The sequence below is a fragment of the Scylla paramamosain genome, chromosome 22 (assembly GCF_035594125.1).
Source record: "Scylla paramamosain isolate STU-SP2022 chromosome 22, ASM3559412v1, whole genome shotgun sequence".
NCBI classification, from domain to species: domain Eukaryota; kingdom Metazoa; phylum Arthropoda; class Malacostraca; order Decapoda; family Portunidae; genus Scylla; species Scylla paramamosain.
In genome coordinates, this window is record NC_087172.1 from 21,871,427 (window position 1) to 21,890,815 (window position 19,389).

A 19,389-nucleotide genomic window follows, 5' to 3' on the forward strand; every position below is an offset into this window, starting at 1 on the left:
ATTTATTTATTTATTTTTTGTTAGGTGTATTGAAATTAGGTTAGGTTAGGTTGGTTTAGGTAAAGTTGGGTAGGTTAGGTTAGGTTAGGTTAGGTTAGGTTAAGTTAGGTAAAGTTGGGTTAGCTCAGGTGGGGTTAGGTGAGGTTAGGTTAGGTCAAATAAGGTCAAATGAGGTTAGATCAAGTCAGGTGAGGTTAGATTAGGTTACGTTAGGTTGAATTAGGTCATCAAATGTAAGTTAACCCAACCTAACATCATCCAATCAGACCATAACAGAAGTGGCTGACGTTCATGTGACCTGCTACGCTGTAACTCCACCTGTGACCTCCTAACTAAAGCCGTGACGCGATACAGTGACGGGAAGGGATCGAGCAGTGACGTGGTGTGACGTGATCTAAGTGCAACCAAGTGCTTCCCTTACACTGCAGGACAAGAACCTAAGGGGAAGAATCTGAAGTCCGTGCACGCAAGGGTTCTGTGTTCGTTACCATGAAGTGTATCGCATGGCCTGAAGCACCACGCCAACAACTAACAACAGTAAAAACACCCTTAAAACTCATTTAACTTCAACTGGAGCCTTTTGAAAACAATGGAAGTGCGGAGGGAAGTGTTTTAGAATAGGAACCCACACCACACTTGACTGGCTGGCCTGACGAAGGACTGACAGCAGGCGGAGACATCGAGACAACACGTGCACAAACACATCACGACCCGCATTCAGAAACACTACTCTCTCAACCACGACTACTCGTATTTCCAAAGGCCACAGAAACGCTTAGCGGGGTTCTCAACACTGTTTCCTCTATTAATATCATAGAAATCTTGTCAATCTCTCACTAGAACCATAAAAACACCTTTAAAAACCCGTGTAGCTTCAACTAGAGCCTTTTGAATGTAGTGGAGGTGTGGAGAGGAGGTGTTTTAGAATGTGGTTCCCAGGCTTCCACACGCACACGGGAAAGTCCTCGTCTTCGTCACTGCCTTCGTCAGTGCCTCCCTCTGCGTGCACAAACCTCAACTAAGATTAACTAAGACGAAATATACACCGTTGCTTCCTGCTTAACTAAATTACACCCACACCTCCTTCCTGTACCTCTGCCCTCACTTGTTGTCAATGGACCCCCTTGCTAGAACCAAAAGCAGGTGGTACGTTAGTCTGTCAGTGCCGTCTGGGATGCCTCTGTTGGCTCTACCTCTCCCAGCCAGCCAGCCAGCCAGTGCCAATCCGGTCATTCACTTAGGTGCTGGTTAGATCAAAGCAATGTTTTTTTTTTTCACATATTCCTGAAATAAAAAATAGAAAAAATATTTGAAGCGCGCAAACACACACATACACACACACACACACACACACACACACACATCACGACCCGCATTCAGAAACTCTTTGCTCACTCACCACGACTATTTTCAAAGGCCACAGAGATGATTAGCCGGGTTCTCGAGAGTGTTTCTCCTGTTAATAATGTAAAAATCTTATTACTGTTACTAGAACAGTAAAAAACATCCTTAAAATCCATGCAACTTAAACTGGGGCCTTTTGAAAACAATGGAGGTGCGGAGGGAAGTATTTTAGAATATGAACCCACACCACGCTTGACTGGCTGGCCTGACGAAGGACTGACAGCTGGCGGAGGCATCGAGGCAACACATGCACAAACAGACAGACGCGGCACCAATTCTGGACGTGCCGCTGAATCCTGAACGCGTGAAGCACCACATCCCACTTCACTGCTTCACTCACGGGTTCACGAGGCTCAGAACAAACACGCCCATCGCTTCACTCACAACACCGTAAGACTGCAGTGACGGGACTCCTTGCCGTCACTATACAAACCCTCACCTTCACCACCACAGGACCCATATTATAAACAGTCCCATTAAAACTATCCTCAGACAGATGGTTACCTAAATCCTCACGGGCGTGTTTTTACTGACGATGCGCACCCCTTGTTAAACTATCACTAGAAACATGACCAAAAACACCCTGAGGAAACTTAAATAACCTGTTAGAGCCTGAAAATAGTCGATATAGACGCCGAAGTGACGACAATACCCAGAATACGGGCCAGGAAAGCCACCAACCACACTCAACATACAAACAGAACTGCGCTTCCTTGGCAGACTCTACGCCCCGCCGCAGTCTACAGCCACACCTCTTCACTGTTGGCCACTAGTCATACCCTATCGTCGGCCACCTCAGTTGCAGGGGGAGGACAGCTTGGCAGGGGCGTTCTCCTGGCCCGCGTCGGTGGTGCGTGGCCCAGACGGGGACGTCGGGCCGGCCATCGCGGGGTTCTTGTCGCTGAAGTACCCACTGGGCTTCGGCTTGAGGTGGCGGTTGTTCATCTCCATGTGCACGATCTTCATAAACTCCATCTGCGCCGCCAGCTTCTGTATCTCCTCCTGCGGGGACAGAGTGGTGGTGGTGGTGCTGGTAGTAGTAGTAGTTGTAATGAGTAATAATAATAGTTGTAGTTTTTGTAGTAGTAGTAGTAGTAGTAGTAAAGAGCTACGTATATAAGTATCAGTAGCCTAGCTCCTCACCATGAACAGCATAAAATAATAACAACAACAACAATTAAAACAACAACAAAACAACAAAAAACAAAAAAATCAACAGGAAAAACAGTGCCCCCTCCACCCCACGCAACCAAAGCAGGAAGGTTATAGAAAACGTGCAACGAGTATAAAAGAAAAAAAAAAAGAAAAAAAAATACTGAGAACCTTCACTAAACATCAAAGGCATCACAGAGGGAGATTATTGACAACAAACACGTACCAACCTACCTACCGTGGCCCTTTCAAAATGTCAGCTGCCTCCTTATCTCTTCCTGTGAATGAAAAACACGCTTGGGAGGGAAGGAGGGAGGGAGTGACAGGGAGGTAGGGAGGGAGACTGGGAGGGAGTGGGAGGGAGAGGAATGTTGTTGTTTGATAAATTTATTGCGCACAAGGCAGGCGTCAGACTATACATACGATCAAAAAACATGAGTTTACAGAAGAACAGTAGTAGAACAATAAAAACAATAATAACAATAACAAGAACAAGAACAATAACAAGAACAATAACAATAACCAAAACAAGTGAAGTTAGAACAGTAACGACAGAAAATAAATAAATAAAAAAATAATAAAATAATAAATAATAAAATAATAAATAATAATAATAATAATAATAATAATAATAATAATAATAATAATAATAATAATATTATATGGAAAATCAATATGGAAAGAAAATTATATAATGAAATAAATATAATAAACAAGGAAATTAAAGAAAGAAATAGGTAGATAAATAAAGAAAACAGGAAATAAATAAACATAATAGAATAAAATAAGAATTAATAAAAAAAATAAAATAAAAATAAACACCAAAATAAAAGAATAGTACAACAGTGAAAAAACTATGAATGCTAAAGGTCAAAGGTGACATAAATAGTTGAGGGGTGGTAAAATGAAAGACACTGCTAACAGCCGCCAAACTGTGGGTGTTGGGCTAACATGAGGTCTAGATGGTCGCCTTGCAGCAGGTGTTGGCACACGGCGAGGAGAGGCTGTTCGCGCGGGAGCAGGTCTCCCACAGCAGGACAGTCCAGGCAGTAGTGGCGCAAGTGATTCGAGTTGGGAGAGTGGCACAGGGGACAGGAGGTGTAGTGAGGCTCGTCTCCCAAGCCAGCCACCTGCCACAGTGGGCGGTAGCCGAGCCGCAGCCGCGCCGACACCACATTATGCCTCCTCACCCATAGCCCCCGGCGGCGATACTTGAAGCGATGGTGACGAAAGGCATCATAGTGCTGAATAGTAACACTGGCCGCCCTCTGGTCGGCAGTCCTGTCGGCCGTAGAGAGTAGGGAGGCTGCTCGGATCCTGGTCCTGAGGCACCGGAGGGAGGGGGCAGGGCCAGCGTCGCAGGCAGGCAGGCCACAAGCAGCTTTAGCCAGGCGATCCACTGTGTCGTTGTAAGCTAGCGAGACATGGGAGGGGATCCAAAGGAACCTAATGACCAACAATCGGTCATGAGCCAAGGCCAGGGCCGTCAGGATCCTGTTAACCAGATGACGACAGACTGGGTTTGGCGAAGAAAGGGCATAAAGGGCTGCCTGGGAGTCGCATATGACGACACCGTTGAGGCGTCTTTCACAGAGGAGACTCACAGCATCTAGGATGCCGTGCAACTCACAAAAGGTGGAGCTGGACTGAGCCGGCAGCCGACGTCCAACCCAGCCCTCTGCTGGAGGTGCCGCGTCAGGAGAGTAAACTGCACACCCTGCTGTGCCGTCCGCCTGCACAGACCCATCCGTGTAGAGGTGGTGTGGCGTGACGATGGTAGCCGAGACCGATGCTATGGCGTCCAGGGCTAGTTGTTTCTGCAGGACGGGAGGGTGAGCCTTGTAGGTGGGAGTGAAGTGGACCATCGGGAGTGGCAGCATCCAGGGTGGAGGTGGAGGGAAAATGTCAGCCACAGGAACATTGATGTCCAAACGTTGCAGCTGAGAGCAGACAGTTTTGATGAGAGCACGGCCACCGGGCTGCAGCCGAGGCAGGCGGGGATGAGGCTGAAGGAAGGTCCTAATGACTTGCGAATAGTGACAGGAGAGATGGGGGAAGTGGAGGCACTTGACGGTGAAATAGGTGACATTTGCATGGATCCTTTCAATTAGTGGCGAGAGGTCAAGCTCATGCAGCATGTTGACTATCCTGGTGGACATGGGACAGCCTAAGATGAGTCTCATGACTGTGTTCTGGAATTTTTCCAGAGGCTCCAGTGTAGATTTGGGCAGCTGCACAAGCGCAGGGGAGAGATAGTCAACGACTGATCGAATGTAGGCCGTGTAAATCGTCCTGGCCACGGGGATGGAGACACCAGTAGCGTTATTAAGGAGCCACCGAAGAGGAGTCAGGCGTAACTGTAGCCGAGTCAGGAGATCACGAACCACAGGATGAACTCGCTGACGAGCGGGCGTGGATGAGAGAATTCTCACAGGCGCACCAAGGTAGACATACTGTGTGCACACAGGGATGACACTGTGCCCCACGGTAAAGGCTGGGAGGGATCTCGGGTTCTGAAGAGTAAAAATACGGCTTTTTCTGGGGAAATGATGAGGCCACACAAAGAGGACGAGATAGAGAACGAGTGGAGGAAATGCTGTAGGACTGCTGGTGTGTGCGCGTGGATGCAAATGTCATCTGCATAACAGGTGACTGTGATGCCAGGGACGTCAGGAAGTAAGGAAAGCATACGGTGCATCAAGATATTAAAAAGGAATGGGCTAAGAACGCCACCTTGAGGAGTACCAAGCTCGAACTTCTGAACTGTACTGCTCGCACCCTTGAACAAAACACGGGAGGTTCTGTTACGCAAGTACTCCCGCACCCACCCCAGGAGGTTGCCCGTAACTCCGAAGTCCACGAGCTGGTCGAGAATGACCTCCCTGTTGGCAACATCGAAAGCGCTCTTCAGGTCTATGAAAGCGACAACACTAGTTGAGGTGAGGCGAGGGAGAGGAATGGAAGCAGGCAGGCAGGAGGTAGAGAGGGAGGAAGGGGGATAGGGAAGTAAGGATGGAAGAAGTGGGGGGGGGAGTAACAAGGAGGGAGTGGAATGAAAGGAGGGAGGTAGGGAAGAAGTGGGAGACAGAGGCAGGGAGGCAAGCAAGGAGGGAGTGGCAGGGAGGCAGAGGGTGGATTTAAGTGAAGGGATTTTCTGTTTCTGCAAACGTTCCTTTTTCTTTCATATTTTCCTTACCAAGCATGAAGAAGTATATTAAACCACAAGAAAAAAAAAAAAGACACGAGATGAAAGAGATTATTTGGATGAAAATTTAATAAGCTAATCTTTTTTGCATCTTCACTAACACTGCATTCTTTAAATATACTTTTCACTTACAAAGGATGACGAAAATGAACTCAAGTATCCAGCTAAGAGAAAACGAAAAGAAAACGAAAAGCAGAAAACGGGAAATTATTTGCTCAAACTACGTTAATCTCGCTTGGATCTTTGCCCTCGCCGCAGTTCTCATGTGAACTCAGGCAGGGAGGGACGGAGCGCGGTCTGCAGCAGACACAACATTTGGTCGGCAGCATGTTAGCGTCCAGTGAGAGGCGGGGGAGGGTTGGGGAGGGAGATGAGGCTGCGAGAAGGGAGTAGATAGAGGCTGGTCCCCGATACAGGATCGCTATCAGTATAAATATTCTGAAACACTTTTAATTTATTCAGAGGAGTGTACGATTGGTTTGTATGGTTTAAATTGGTCACAAGGAGAAAAATACAGAATAGGAAGCTAATCTTGTCTTTCCCAGGCTTCAAAACTAATGAAGAATAAGTTAAGGAGGGAAGGAAGAAAGAAAGAAAAAAAAAAAAAACGAGGGAAAAGAATAAAAGAGAAAGAATAAAAAGGTTAATGAAACAAGAAGGAAGTTGAAATATAAAGAATGGAAACAGAAACTCAGAGAAGAAAAGGGAAAGTAAAACAACACAAGAGGAAAGAAAGAAAGAGAGGGAAGAAGGAAGGGGAACAAGAATAATGAAAAAAGAAGGACAAGATGGAAAGGAAACACTGAAAAAAGTAAATAAATGAGAGAGAAAAGCAGAATGAGAATAAAAAAAAAAACTGAGGGCAAAGGAGAACCGAGAGAGAGAGAGAGAGAGAGAGAGAGAGAGAGAGAGAGAGAGAGAGAGAGAGAGAGAGAGAGAGAGAGAGAGAGAAAAGGGGTAGACGAGATTGCATCATAGTGAAGAGGTGGAGAGATGGAGGGATATTGGAAGAATGTAGAAAAGGAGGGAGGGAGGGAGGGAGGGAGGGGAAAAAAAAGAGAAGGAAAAGAGGAAAATGAAATTGAAAAGGATATGGAGAGAGTGAAGTGAAGGAAGGGAGAAGGAAGGAAGGAAGGAAGGAAAAGAAGGAAGAGAATGCAAGAAAACATGAAAGAAAAGAAAAAAAGGGAAGATGAAGAGGAAAGGAAAAGCAAGTGGGAGAGGGAAAAAAGGGGAAATGGTAAGGAAAGAAGGAGAGAACGTAGGAATATGAAATTAATGGAGGAAGAAAGGAGTAAGGAAGAAAAGGGAAAATGATAGGGAAAGGAGGAAAGGAAAGGGAAACGAGAAGAAAAAGAGAAAAGAATAGAAAAAATGAGAGGAAAAGGAGGGAAGGAAAGGAGAGGAGGAGATGAAATGCGAGGAATAGGATAAAAAAAGAGAGAGACGTGAGAAACAAGAGAAAAACGGACGAAAAAGAAAAGAAGAGGTTGGCAATGGTAAGAAATGGAGAAAATACTGACAAGGGAAAATCTGGGAATACAAGGACGAGGAAGGGGAAGGAGAAAGGGAGGGGAGAGGCCGCCACGGGGAGCATAAGAGACCGTGGACCATATTCTGAAACACCTCTACGCCGCACCCCCACTACATACTTACAAAAGACTCGGGTTTTTAAGGGTGTTTTTACAGTTCTAGTGACAGATTAACAAGATTTCTACATTATGAACAGAGGAGACAATTTTGAGGAACAGGCGTGGCGAGGGGAGTCTTTCAGAATATGACCTGGGGAGCAGTAGGGGTGTTTGTTTTAGGTGTACCGTTGCGCTCCCTAAAGACTTCCTCCCCTCTTGCCTGACTCCACCAACCCGACACGCTGTCACACTCTGTCATGGTGGTGGTGGTGGTGGTGGTGGTGGTGGTGGTATTGTAGTTGTAGTAGTAGTAGTAGTAGTAGTAGTAGTAGTAGTAGTAGTAGTTGTTGTTGTTGTTGTTGTTGTTGTTGCTACGTTCATTGTCCTCTCTCTCTCTCTCTCTCTCTCTCTCTCTCTCTCTCTCTCTCTCTCTCTCTCTCTCTCTCTCTCTCTCTCTCTCTCTCTCTTAACAGAGATAACGATGGTAATACTTAATAACAACAACAACAACTGCAATAATAATAATAATAATAATAATAATAATAATAATAATAATAATAATAATAATAATAATAATAATAATAATAATAATCAACAGTAATAATAATAATAATAATAATAATAATAATAAAATTAACAAAATAACAACAACAACAACAACAATAACAACAATAAAAACTACTACTACTACTACTACTACTACTACAACTACTACTTCCTATTAATATTAGAAAACAAACAAACAAGCAAACAAACAAACAAACAATGACAGTAACAACAACAACAACAACAACAACAACAACAACAATAATAATATCCCCTTTCATCCCCCCTTCATCACCCTTCATCACCCCTTCACCCCCTTCACCCACCCTTCATCACCCCCTTTGTCACGCCATCATCACTCCATCACCCCTCCGCCAGTGCCTTCATCAGCCTCACCTTGAGTTCCTCGTTCTCCTGGGACAAGTCAGCGGGCTCGTCGTTCATCACGCCCAGGCCGTTGAGGGAGAAGCTTGCCGTCACGCCCTTGGCTCTGGCCCGGTTATCGTACTGGTCTCCCGTCCCCTGCACGATCCGGTAGAACTGAAACAAGACTCTCACTCAGGAAAAAAGGAAAGAAGAGAAAGAGAAGTGGGAAAAAAGAGGAGAAAGAGGAGGATAGGTTGACAATGATGAGAGAATACAGACAAGTGAAAATCTGGGAAAACAAGAGCGAGGAAGGGGAAAGAGAGGGAGGGGAGAAGCCGCCACAGGAAGCAAAAGGGACTGAAGTCTTCTAAAATGCTTCTGTCCACATCTCCACTACTATGAAAAGGGTGTAGTCTAGTCGAGGTTACACGGGTTTTTAAGGGTGTTTTTATGGTTCCAGTGATAGGTTAATAAGATTTTTACATTACTGACAGGAAAAACAGTACAACAATCATATAACTACTACTACTACTACTATTACTACTGCTACTACTACTACTACTACTACTACTACTACTACTACTAAACAAAATATCGATCTTAAAATATCCATAATAATAATAACAATATAAGCCATTGTACAAATTCATGTTAATATCAATGAATCTAACCTCTCTCTCTCTCTCTCCTCTCTCTCTCTCTCTCTCTCTCTCTCCTCTCTCTCTCTCTCTCTCTCTCTCTCAATGACTCGCTTGGATAATCCGGCAGCATCTCACAAAAACCTTCGCTAATCCGTCGACTTGGTTAATTCCGCCACGTGACACAAAGGAGGAGGAGGAGGAGGAGGAGGAGGAGGAGGAGGAGGAAAAGGACGAGGAGGAGGAAAGCGTAAAAGAGGATTAACCAGTGGGAAACGAGAGAGAGAGAGAGAGAGAGAGAGAGAGAATAACAGTAGCAGTATCAACAGCAGTAGTAGCAGTAGAAGGAGCAGACGGAGGAGTACCACAATTTTGGAGTCTCACCTTGGGCCCGAAGATGAGCAGCACAGTGGTGGAGGTGCTGAACTGGGTCCTCAGGAAGCCGAAGAGATACTTGACGTCAGGACCCGCGTCGGGGAAGATGATGAGGCTGTGAAGGAGGAGGAGGAGGAGGTGGTGGTGGTGGTGATGGTGATGGTGGTGGTAGAGAATGAGTTAAAATAGGTGAGAAAAAAATGAAGATAGAATAAAGTGAAGAGGGTATGAACGAAGACAAGGAGGAGGAGGAGGAGGAGGAGAGTAATAGGAAAGAAATGAGGATAAAAGAAATGAGGACAAGTGAAGAAGAAAGGGTGAGACAAGAGGAGGTAAGAAATTAAGATGAAAGAGGAAGAGAAGAGAGGAAAGCAAACAGGAGGAAAAAAAAAAAATTGAGAAAATGAAGAAAAATAAGTAAAAGGAAGGGAATGAAGAGAGAGGAGGGGAGAGAGAGAGAGAGGAGAGAGAGAGAGGAGAGAGAGAGAGAGAGGAGAGAGAGAGAGAGAGGAGAGAGAGAGAGAGAGAGAGAGAGGAGAGAGAGAGAATTACAATACGATGAGAAGAAAACTAAAAGAGAATATTAATTACAAAATCACACACACACGCACAAACACACACACACACACACACACACACACACACACACACACACACACACACACACACACACACACACACACACACACACACACACACACACAGTAGCAATAACAAAAGCATTAACACAAACACTACAATACACAATATTCTTCCTAAACACAGCCCATTCTTATATACAGTAGCCATACCAAATATCCTCTTAATCTAACCCATTATTTCCAGTTACCCCTTTGACAGATCCATGCAGACAGGTTAACTATCCGTGAATGAGACAAGCGTGACTCACTGGAAGGCCACCATAACGATGTTGACAAGGGCTATGTTGTAAACTGCCCATGAGATGTACTTGGCCTCGTCGAAGAAGCTATCTGCCTTCCTGACGCTGAAACACACCTTCATCCCCCACATGAGAAAGAGGACCTCGCCTGTGTGTGTGTGTGTGTGTGTGTGTGTGTGTGTGTGTGTGTGTGTGTGTGTTGTGTGGGAAGATGAAAAATATTAGTTTCTCTCTCTCTCTCTCTCTCTCTCTCTCTCTCTCTCTCTCTCTCTCTCTCTCTCTCTCTCTCTGTCTGTGTGTCCATCCATTTATCGTCCGTGTTTGTTTATCTGATTGTTTGTTTGCCTGTTTGTCTTTATGCTTGTTATGAGTCCGTACATGCATTCTCTCTCTCTCTCTCTCTCTCTCTCTCTCTCTCTCTCTCTCTCTCTCTCTCTCTCTCTCTCTCTCTCTCTCTCTCTCACCACCAGTTGCATGCAAAATGACTCTCTTTCTCACCTGTCATTCGCCTCTCACTGCACCTTTCTCCCCATATTTCCTCTCCACTCTCCCTTTGCCTCTCTCTCTCTCTCTCTCTCTCTCTCTGTCTCTCTCTCTCTCTCTCTCTCTCTCTCTCTCTCTCTCTCTCTCTCTCTCTCTCTCTCTCTCTCTCTCTCTCTCTCTCTCTCTCTCTCTCTCTCTCTCTCTCTCTCTCTCTCTCTCTCTCTCTCTCTCTCTCATCCCTCTCACATCTCCACAAGCTTACTTTCTCCCTCTCCCTCTTCCTCCTACCCCCACTCACTCTAGCTTACTGCCTCACTCTCTCCCCCTCACTCCCTCTCTCTCTCTCCCTCTCTCTCTCTCTCTCTCTCCCACTCACCGGCAGCAAGCGAGTGGTCCCACCAATCATATTTGCATTGCTTGTACTTGAGCCCTGAGTCAGCGGCCTTCACCTCGGCGGAGGGCGTGGCGCTGAGGCTCCACGCGCTCAGGTACACCAGCATGATCAGTAGGATGGGCGTCAGCCACTGCAGCAGCTGTTTGTCCGTCAGCTTGATCTTGTGTGCTGAAGTCACGCGGTATGTCAGCGATACCCTGTAGGTGAGGTAAGGTGAGGTCAGGTAAGGTTGGCTAGGTTAGGTTAGGTTAGGTTAGGTTAGAATTTGTTTGGGTGAAGTGAGGTTAGGTTAGGTTTACGTTAGGTGAGGTTAGTTTGGTTTGGTTAGAGTAGTTTAGGTTAAGTCCCTCCCTCTTCCTCGCACCTCATTCACGTCATTAATGCATAGGTTTGGTTAGATTAGGTTCAGTTCGGCTAGGTTAGCTTGGGTTAGGTGAGGTTTGGGTAGGTTTGGTTTGGTTCAGTTAGATTAGGAGAGAGAGAGAGAGAGAGAGAGAGAGAGAGAGAGAGAGAGAGAGAGAGAGAGAGAGAGAGAGAGAGAGAGAGAGAACGAGAAAAAACAAACGAGAAACGAGAGAAATCGAACGAGAGACGAAAGAAAAGAAAAACAACGAACGAAACGAAAGGAAACAACAAATAAACAACCGGAAAAAAAAACAAAAAAACAAAGCAAGAGAAAAATAAAAACATCAAAAACAACAACAGCAACAACAACAACAATCTTTACACAACAACACTACACAGACGATCTTGTTAAACACAGCCTAGTTAGCCCTGCCCTTCACCCACATCTCCTGCCACTCCTGCATCCACTAGAGCCCTACAGTGCCTTCCAGAGCCCTCTATGTACCGGCCGCGGGGCACTCCACTGGTCCCGTGTGCGAGGTACCAGACATGTGGAGGTAGGCTAATGTAGTACCCATCTTTAAGAAAGGGGATAAAACTTTAGCGTCTAATTATAGACCTGTCAGCTTAACTTCAGTTGTAGGTAAAATGTTAGAGTCAATAATAGCCAGGAACATTAGGGAACATTTAGACAAACATAACTTGATAAAGCAGTCACAGCATGGCTTCACGAAGGGGAAGTCTTGCCTGACAAACTTGTTAAGTTTTTACAGTAAGGTGTACGAGGCAGTAGATAATGGTGATAGTTATGATATCTTATATCTGGACTTTAGTAAAGCATTCGACAAGGTGCCCCATCAAAGGCTCCTGAGAAAGGTTAGGGCGCACGGGATAGATGGGAAGGTGTTAGGTTGGATAGGGTCATGGCTTGGTAACAGGCGACAGAGAGTGCTAATAAACGGCTCGAAATCCGAGTGGGGTCATGTCATTAGTGGGGTGCCACAGGGATCAGTATTAGGGCCATTATTATTTCTAATATATATCAATGACTTGGATAGTGGAATTAGTAGCGATGTTAGTAAATTTGCGGATGACACAAAGATAGGTAGATTAATTAGGTCAGAAGCGGATGCCATCGCCTTGCAGACAGACTTAGATAGAATGAATGAATGGACGGATAGATGGCAAATGCAATTTAATATCAATAAATGCAAAGTGCTTAGCGTAGGTAGAGGAAACCCACACAATAGGTACACATTAAACACCCAAACTCTGGTAGGTACAGGGTACGAGAAAGATTTAGGAGTTATAGTTAGCTCTGAACTCCGTCTAGGGAAACAATGCATAGAAGCCAGAAACAAGGCAAATAGGGTACTAGGATTCATTTTTAGGAGTGTTAAAAGTAGAAGGCCGGAAGTAATATTAAAGTTATACTTGGCGCTGGTCAGACCTCATCTAGACTACGCTGTGCAGTTCTGGTCCCCACATTACAGGAAAGATATAGGTCTATTAGAATCAGTACAGAGGAGAATGACTAAAAGGATACAGGGGATGAGGAGTATTCCTTACGAAGCGAGGTTGAAGCGGTTAAATTTGCATTCTCTAGAGAGACGTAGGTTAAGAGGGGACCTGATAGAAGTCTTTAAGTGGTATAAGGGTTATAACAAGGGAGATGTAAGCAAAATTCTTAGGATCAGCAACCAGGGTAGAACAAGAAATAACGGGTTCAAGCTTGAAAAATTTAGGTTTAGGAAGGAGATAGGAAAAAATTGGTTCTCAAATAGAGTGGTAGATGAGTGGAACGGACTCAGTAATCATGTAGTTAGTGCTAGGACACTAGAGAGCTTTAAGAGAAGATTAGACAAGTTTATGGATGGGGATAACAGATGGAAATAGGTAGGTGTGTTTCATACAGGGACTGCCACGTGTAAGCCTGGTCGCTTCTTGCAGCTTCCCTTATTTCTTATGTTCTTATGTTCTTATGTCCTTTGAGGCTTGCTGGGTGGGAATCTGAAGGAGGGGCTGACGGAGGGACTGAAGGAGAGGGTGAAATAACCTGAAGGTGGGGCTGAAATGACCTGACGGAGGGGCTGAAAAAGGACTGAAGTTACCTGAAGGAGGGACTGAAGGAGGGACTGACGTATGGGCCAAAGTAAAGTAACCTGAAGGAGTGGTGAAGGCGAGACTGAAATAAGGGTGAGGAGAGGTGGAGATCGAGGATGAGATGATGATGATGAGGAGGATGAGGAAGAGGAGGAGGAGGAAGAGGAGGAGGAGGAGAAGGAGGAGGAGAAGAAAAAGGAGGAGGAGGAGGGACACGAAAGACATCTTCGCTCACATTCGAAACGGTCCAACGACGGCAGGTCGTTGGGTCCTGCTCCGCCACGCCCCGTTGGTGCGCCTCCTCCTGTCCTGCCCCGCAGCTGCCCGATGGTGCACCACCTCCTGTCCTGCCACGCCACCCCCTGTTCTCGTAGTAATGCAAGAGTTAACTGCATTATTTAATTTTCCCTTGTGGTTAGTTTGGAAACAGTTCTCTCGTTTTCTTTTGGGTTTCACTTCCCGGTGCAATGAAGCATTTCAGGAGGGGGAATATCAAGACACTCTGTTATATATTTGATTAGGAACTCTCTCCCTTTTTATGGGTAGCTTTTTCTCTAGGATTTGCTTTATTACCTTCTGTTGTGTGTGCTTTAGGTGGAAAAGAGCACCTATTCTTCTTCATTACAGTCTTTGCGTCCTTCCTTTCCGGTAATCTCTCTCTCTCTCTCTCTCTCTCTCTCTCTCTCTCTCTCTCTCTCTCTCTCTCTCTCTCTCTCTCTCTCTCTCTCTCTCTCCTTCATTTTCCTTCCTATGTTCCTTTCATCACCCTTTCCATCTTTTCTTACCTGTCCTCACTCTCTTATCCTTCTTCCACTCTCTTCTCCTTTCTCTCCTATCTTCATTCCTCTCATCATTCTCTCCATTTCTCTCCTCTCCTCTCCTTAGTTTCTCCCAGTTTCCTTCACTTTAGCTTCCCTCCCCTCCTTCTTTCGTTAATCCCCCTTTCCCGTCCTTTTTTTTCTTCTCCCTCTCCCACAGCCTGTAATTCCCCTCCCCCTCCACCTATGTCACCTTCCTAAGCCATATACACAATGGCTGCTCTGACCCTTCAAAACTTTTCTTTCTCCCTGCTGCAGTGAGTGGCTGAACGCAACTTCTCTCTCTCTCTCTCTCTCTCTCTCTCTCTCTCTCTCTCTCTCTCTCTCTCTCTCTCTCTCTCTCTCTCTCTCTCTCTCCTTGTCTCTGTCTCCCTTCCTTCCTTTTTCTGTCTCTCGAAGCCCTGGTCCAGCTTAGTCTCAGGCTGTTAGTGTAATATTTGAGAGACCAGTGTGTCTAGCTTTTTTTTTTTTTTCCTTGAGTAATTGTCATATCTGTTCTCCATAGTTTTTGGCGTCTCACATTTCAATTGGTATTACATTTTCAATTGGTCTTCAATGGGTTTTTAGTGGAAGTTCCTGTGTCATCTACCAGTCTGCCCAGATCCAGCAGTGATCCCATAAACTTAATTGATAATTTGACGAAGGTAAAAGGAGGGAACTTATAGGATTGTAGGATGATTGTTATTTTCATATTTAGTTATAGGATATTGTGTATTGTGTTGTTGTGTATAGTGTATGATGTTGCTAACATGAATATTGAAGTTTGACATATTAATTGTGAGTTGAATTTGGTGACTGAACTTGCAAGTTGCTTGATGGAAACTGATTTTGTACTTAATTTTAATTAATCAAATATCGAAAATGACCAGCGTTTAATATCACCCTTGGGCTACCTGTATAATAATTCATTGACTTTGCGTTTAATATTGCAAGCACGACACACACACACACACACACACACACACACAAAGCCGGTTTGGCTCAGCGACCTTTCACCGCTTCACCTAAACTGCCTGCTCGTCTCTCGCCTCTGAAGCTAACATCACAAAACAAAAAGGGGAAAAAAAAAAAAAATATGTCCATGTTGCAAGAATGTTTATGAAAATTGTGCACATATATTTCGATATGTTAGTTCATATGGACACCTAGCCAGCATGTGTTTTGCATGTCCCTATGTTTGTTTTGTTTATTTATTTTAGCAGAAATAAATGTTCATACGAGTACCTTCTTGTCTGTAGAAAATTACTTTGATTATATGAATTTTTACATTGCCAAAAAAAAAAAAAAAAATCGTAAAACTTTATAAAAAAGAAAAAAAAATTCTACAAGAATGTTAAATAAAAATAAAAATAATAATAATAATAATAATAATAATAATAATGATAATAATAATAATAATAATAATAATAACAATAATAATAATAATATAAAATAAATAATAATAATAATAAAAATGATTGTAATAATAATTCACACCACATAGCAACTTAATACTAACAGCCATGCCAAGACCCAGAAATGTGCTGCTTGTCCCTCCTTTGTGTTCCTTAGTGAAGGAGAGTATCAGCTGCGTGGCGCTGATATCCACAAAACTAAGATCTGATCATTTTGAATTGAGCGTTTGGGCGTTGTTACTTTCGGGGATTCACCGACCTGCGGTGCTGCCAAACCTTGTACTGGGCCAATTATCGAATTATAGCCTACTCGTATGTATCACTGTTAACCCCGCTCCCCACAAACCACCTCTCTCTCTCTCTCTCTCTCTCTCTCTCTCTCTCTCTCTCTCTCTCTCTCTCTACATATACAATCTACATTTCATGCAAATCTATTTCTCTCAGAGATCTATACTCGCCTATGAATAATTAGAATTTGAGAAAAATTTCCTGCTTTGTCAGTCAGGCTGCTCCTTCCCCTCTTTTTTTTTATTTGTAGAAATCTACATTATATGTGTTTACTTTACATATTTAATACAACAAATTAGGCTAATGAAGTCACTGTTAAGGCCTTTTATCTGAAAGCCTCTCTCTCTCTGTCTGTCTGTGGCAACCACACATTCATTGCAACCTTGTACTGCTGCCTGGTCCAGCCCTCAACACTTGGATGCACGGTAACAAACGCGTTCCATCAGCCGATGTATGTGTTCAGAAACTGTCTTTTCTGGTGCCACGTTCTGCACCTGGGCTGGAGCAGCTCCCCAGGGGCACGTATGACAACTCTGGAGGTGACTTCGGCATGTCGGGCAGGCTGCCGGAGAGCCTGTAGGTACGGCACCCGTTGCTGTTGCACCTTGAACATGACGGTGAGGCCCGCCACGTCTCGCCGGTGCTGGAGGGTGTGCAGTGCAGGCTGAAGGCCGAGCTCACTGTTCCTGATGAGCCTCGCCGCTCGGTCCTGCACCTTGTCCAGGAGAGCGAGGTGCTTGTTTGCCGCGCCGCCCCAGGAGCGTACTCCAAGGAGGAGCGGACCTGCGCCTTGTAGAGTAACTCCAGTCCCTTGGCGTCAAAGAGGTAGGAGATTCTCCTCAGGGATGCCAGCTTCCCCGAGGCCTCTCTGGTGAGTCACTCCACGTGGGTTCTGAAGGTCAACTTACGGTCGTAAGTGACCCCGAGCACCTCCATCTCATTCCGTGGCGTCAGTGTCCTCCCGTTGAAGGTGAGGCGCTGGGGTCTACTTGTCCTGTTGATAGTGAGCTGCTGGGTTTTGTGAGCGGCAAACTTTACTTGCCACTTCCTTCCTCAGGCTGCAACGCGGCTCAGGGTGGCGTTGATATCGCGGTTGGCTGCAGCTTCCTCCTCCAGTCCGTAGCTGTGGGATAGTGTTATGTCAAGTGCAAACGCCTTCGCGCTAGGAACGAGGTGCATCAGATCATTGACATACACATTCCACAGCAAAGGGCCGAGGCAGCTCCCTTGAGGAACACTTGCCCTTATGGGCTGTGGCTTTGATTCCCGCCCATTGATGATTACTTTGAGATGTCTGTCTCTCAAATAATTCTCAAGGAGCTGGTGGAGTGCACCGTCCACGCTTACAGCACGGAGCTTTGTGATGAGGGCTGCGTGCCACACTTTGTCGAACGCCCCCTCGATGTCAAGAGCCACGACAGCCGTGGTCTTCCTTTAGTTCAGGGCCCCACTCCACTCCGTTGAGAGGAGCAGGCGCAGGTCTGCCGCCGAGACCTCCCCTGCCTGAACCCAAACTGTCTGTTGCTCAGCAGGTGGTGCCTCTCAAGGTGCCGCGTGACTCTCGAGGCCAAAATAGTTTCCAGCACTTTGCTCAGCACAGGCAGCAGGGACACGGTTCTGTAGTTTTTTGCCTCCGTCTTTGCATTTTTCTTGTATAGAGGCACCACACTACTCCCCTTCCACATTTCAGGCCATGTGGCGTTGCTGAGGCAGTGGTTAAAGAGTGAAGCGAGTGGGCGCGCCAGCTCCGCAACACACTGTCGGAGTACGCGGAGACTAATGTCCTGTGGCGCCACCGCTTTTTTCTCGTCCAAGTTTGCCACTATCACTTTCACTTCCTCTTCACTTGTGTTCACTGTCTCTAGTGTTTCTTTCACGATTTGAGGGAGTAGCGGAGATGGTCTTTCAGGGTCAGGGATGCACATCTTTTCAGCGAAGTGCTTGGCCAGGAGGTCCGCCTTGTCACGAGCAGTGTGGGCAATACTGCTGTCTGCCCGGTGGAGTGCAGGGATGGAAGTGCCCCGCGACTCACCCTGCTGGTCCTTGACGAAGCTCCACCACTGTTTACAACCAACCTGGCCTCCCCTTAGCTTACTCTTGAGGTTAGCTTTCCACTGCTCCACTGCCATGTTTGCGTGGTATTCATGTGCATTGTTGCCTCTCGGTCCCTTAACCTGTTCCTGGCAGTGGGGTGTCTCTTAAGAGCACACCAGGCTCGGTGCTTGGCATCAGAGGCAACGCGGCACGCAGGGCCAAACCAGGGCTGGTCTGATGCTTTGGTTTTGTAGTCCGAGTGCGGCACCCATCGGGCCTGCAGGGCGTAGAGCAGCTGGGTGAGCCGCCTCACCTGCTGGTTAGCGTCGCCACGCAGCACGTCTCCCCAATCGGTGGTCCTCAGGGCAGCACAGAGGGCATCCCAGTCGGCGGCCTCCCACCTCCAGAGGGTGCGAGTAAAGCTCTCCTCTCGTGGTGTCCTGAATTGTATCCTGGTGAGGACAGCCACGTGGTCTGAGGTGCCCACAAAGTCGAGTGGAGAACACAATATTGTGTTGGGAGGGAGGTCCGTCACTACTGGGTCCAGGGATGACCCAGACCTATGCGTGGGAAAGGTGACATAATTGTGCATGTCGTGCACAACCAGTAGGGAGTTAAAAGCGTCTCTCACCGTGTGCTGGTTCAGGTCGCCAATCACTACCACAGTGTCACACTGACTGGCCGTCATGAAAGTGTCCAAGTTTTCTGACAGGTAGTCAAGCAACACTGTTTCCTACGATGGAGGCCGATAGCAGCCCACACACAACAGGCCTTTCCCGTTACTGTCCGTTGTTTTTAATGCCAGTAGCTCAAGTTCCCCGGGCACGGGCGTGAGAGGCTCTACCACCTGAGCACTGACCGTCTCTTTGTAGCAGAAGGCCACGCCCCGCCTTGTGTAAAGCGGTCTTTCCTTACCCAGGCCGAATACTCTTTAACTCGGGCGTAATTATCTGGCACCTTGGAATCGAGAAAAGTTTCATACACGAACACTAAATCTACATTATTCTTAATGATAACACTGTGAGTGATCTCCCCAATGTTGTATGGAAGCCTCTCACGTTGGCCGACACTATCTTAAGTTCACTATTGGGCAGCTTTTAGTATCGCTTGATAGTGTTGGGGTGCTACTCCATACTGGAAGCCATAGGGGTGAGGGGCAAGAGTCCAGGGGAATCGGGAAGCTGGCAGCACTATAGGGGTTACCGGTCGGAGCTCGGCCAGCCTCTGGCGTGAAGCAGGCTGCTGAAGCTGCCAAGCAACGTTTCTCAGCGCAAGTAACGTTTCCTGGCCACTCTGCTTCACTGCCTGCACCAGCGCCTGTTGCCTCTCGTCG

The 19,389-nt window shown here is 46.2% G+C and overlaps 1 protein-coding gene across 1 annotated transcript; it reads right to left on the reverse strand.

The window, feature by feature from the left end:
* Positions 1-1,641: 1,641 nt before the first annotated feature.
* On the reverse strand, positions 1,642-16,958 carry LOC135111832 (probable G-protein coupled receptor CG31760). The gene is given in 10 exon segments (XM_064025543.1): positions 1,642-2,210; positions 2,212-2,406; positions 8,335-8,478; positions 9,327-9,432; positions 10,207-10,345; positions 11,057-11,312; positions 11,864-11,997; positions 15,817-15,917; positions 16,517-16,832; positions 16,931-16,958. Coding segments are annotated over 10 exon segments (1,452 nt in total). The 3' UTR covers positions 1,642-2,177.
* Between the last annotated feature and the right edge of the window lie 2,431 nt (positions 16,959-19,389).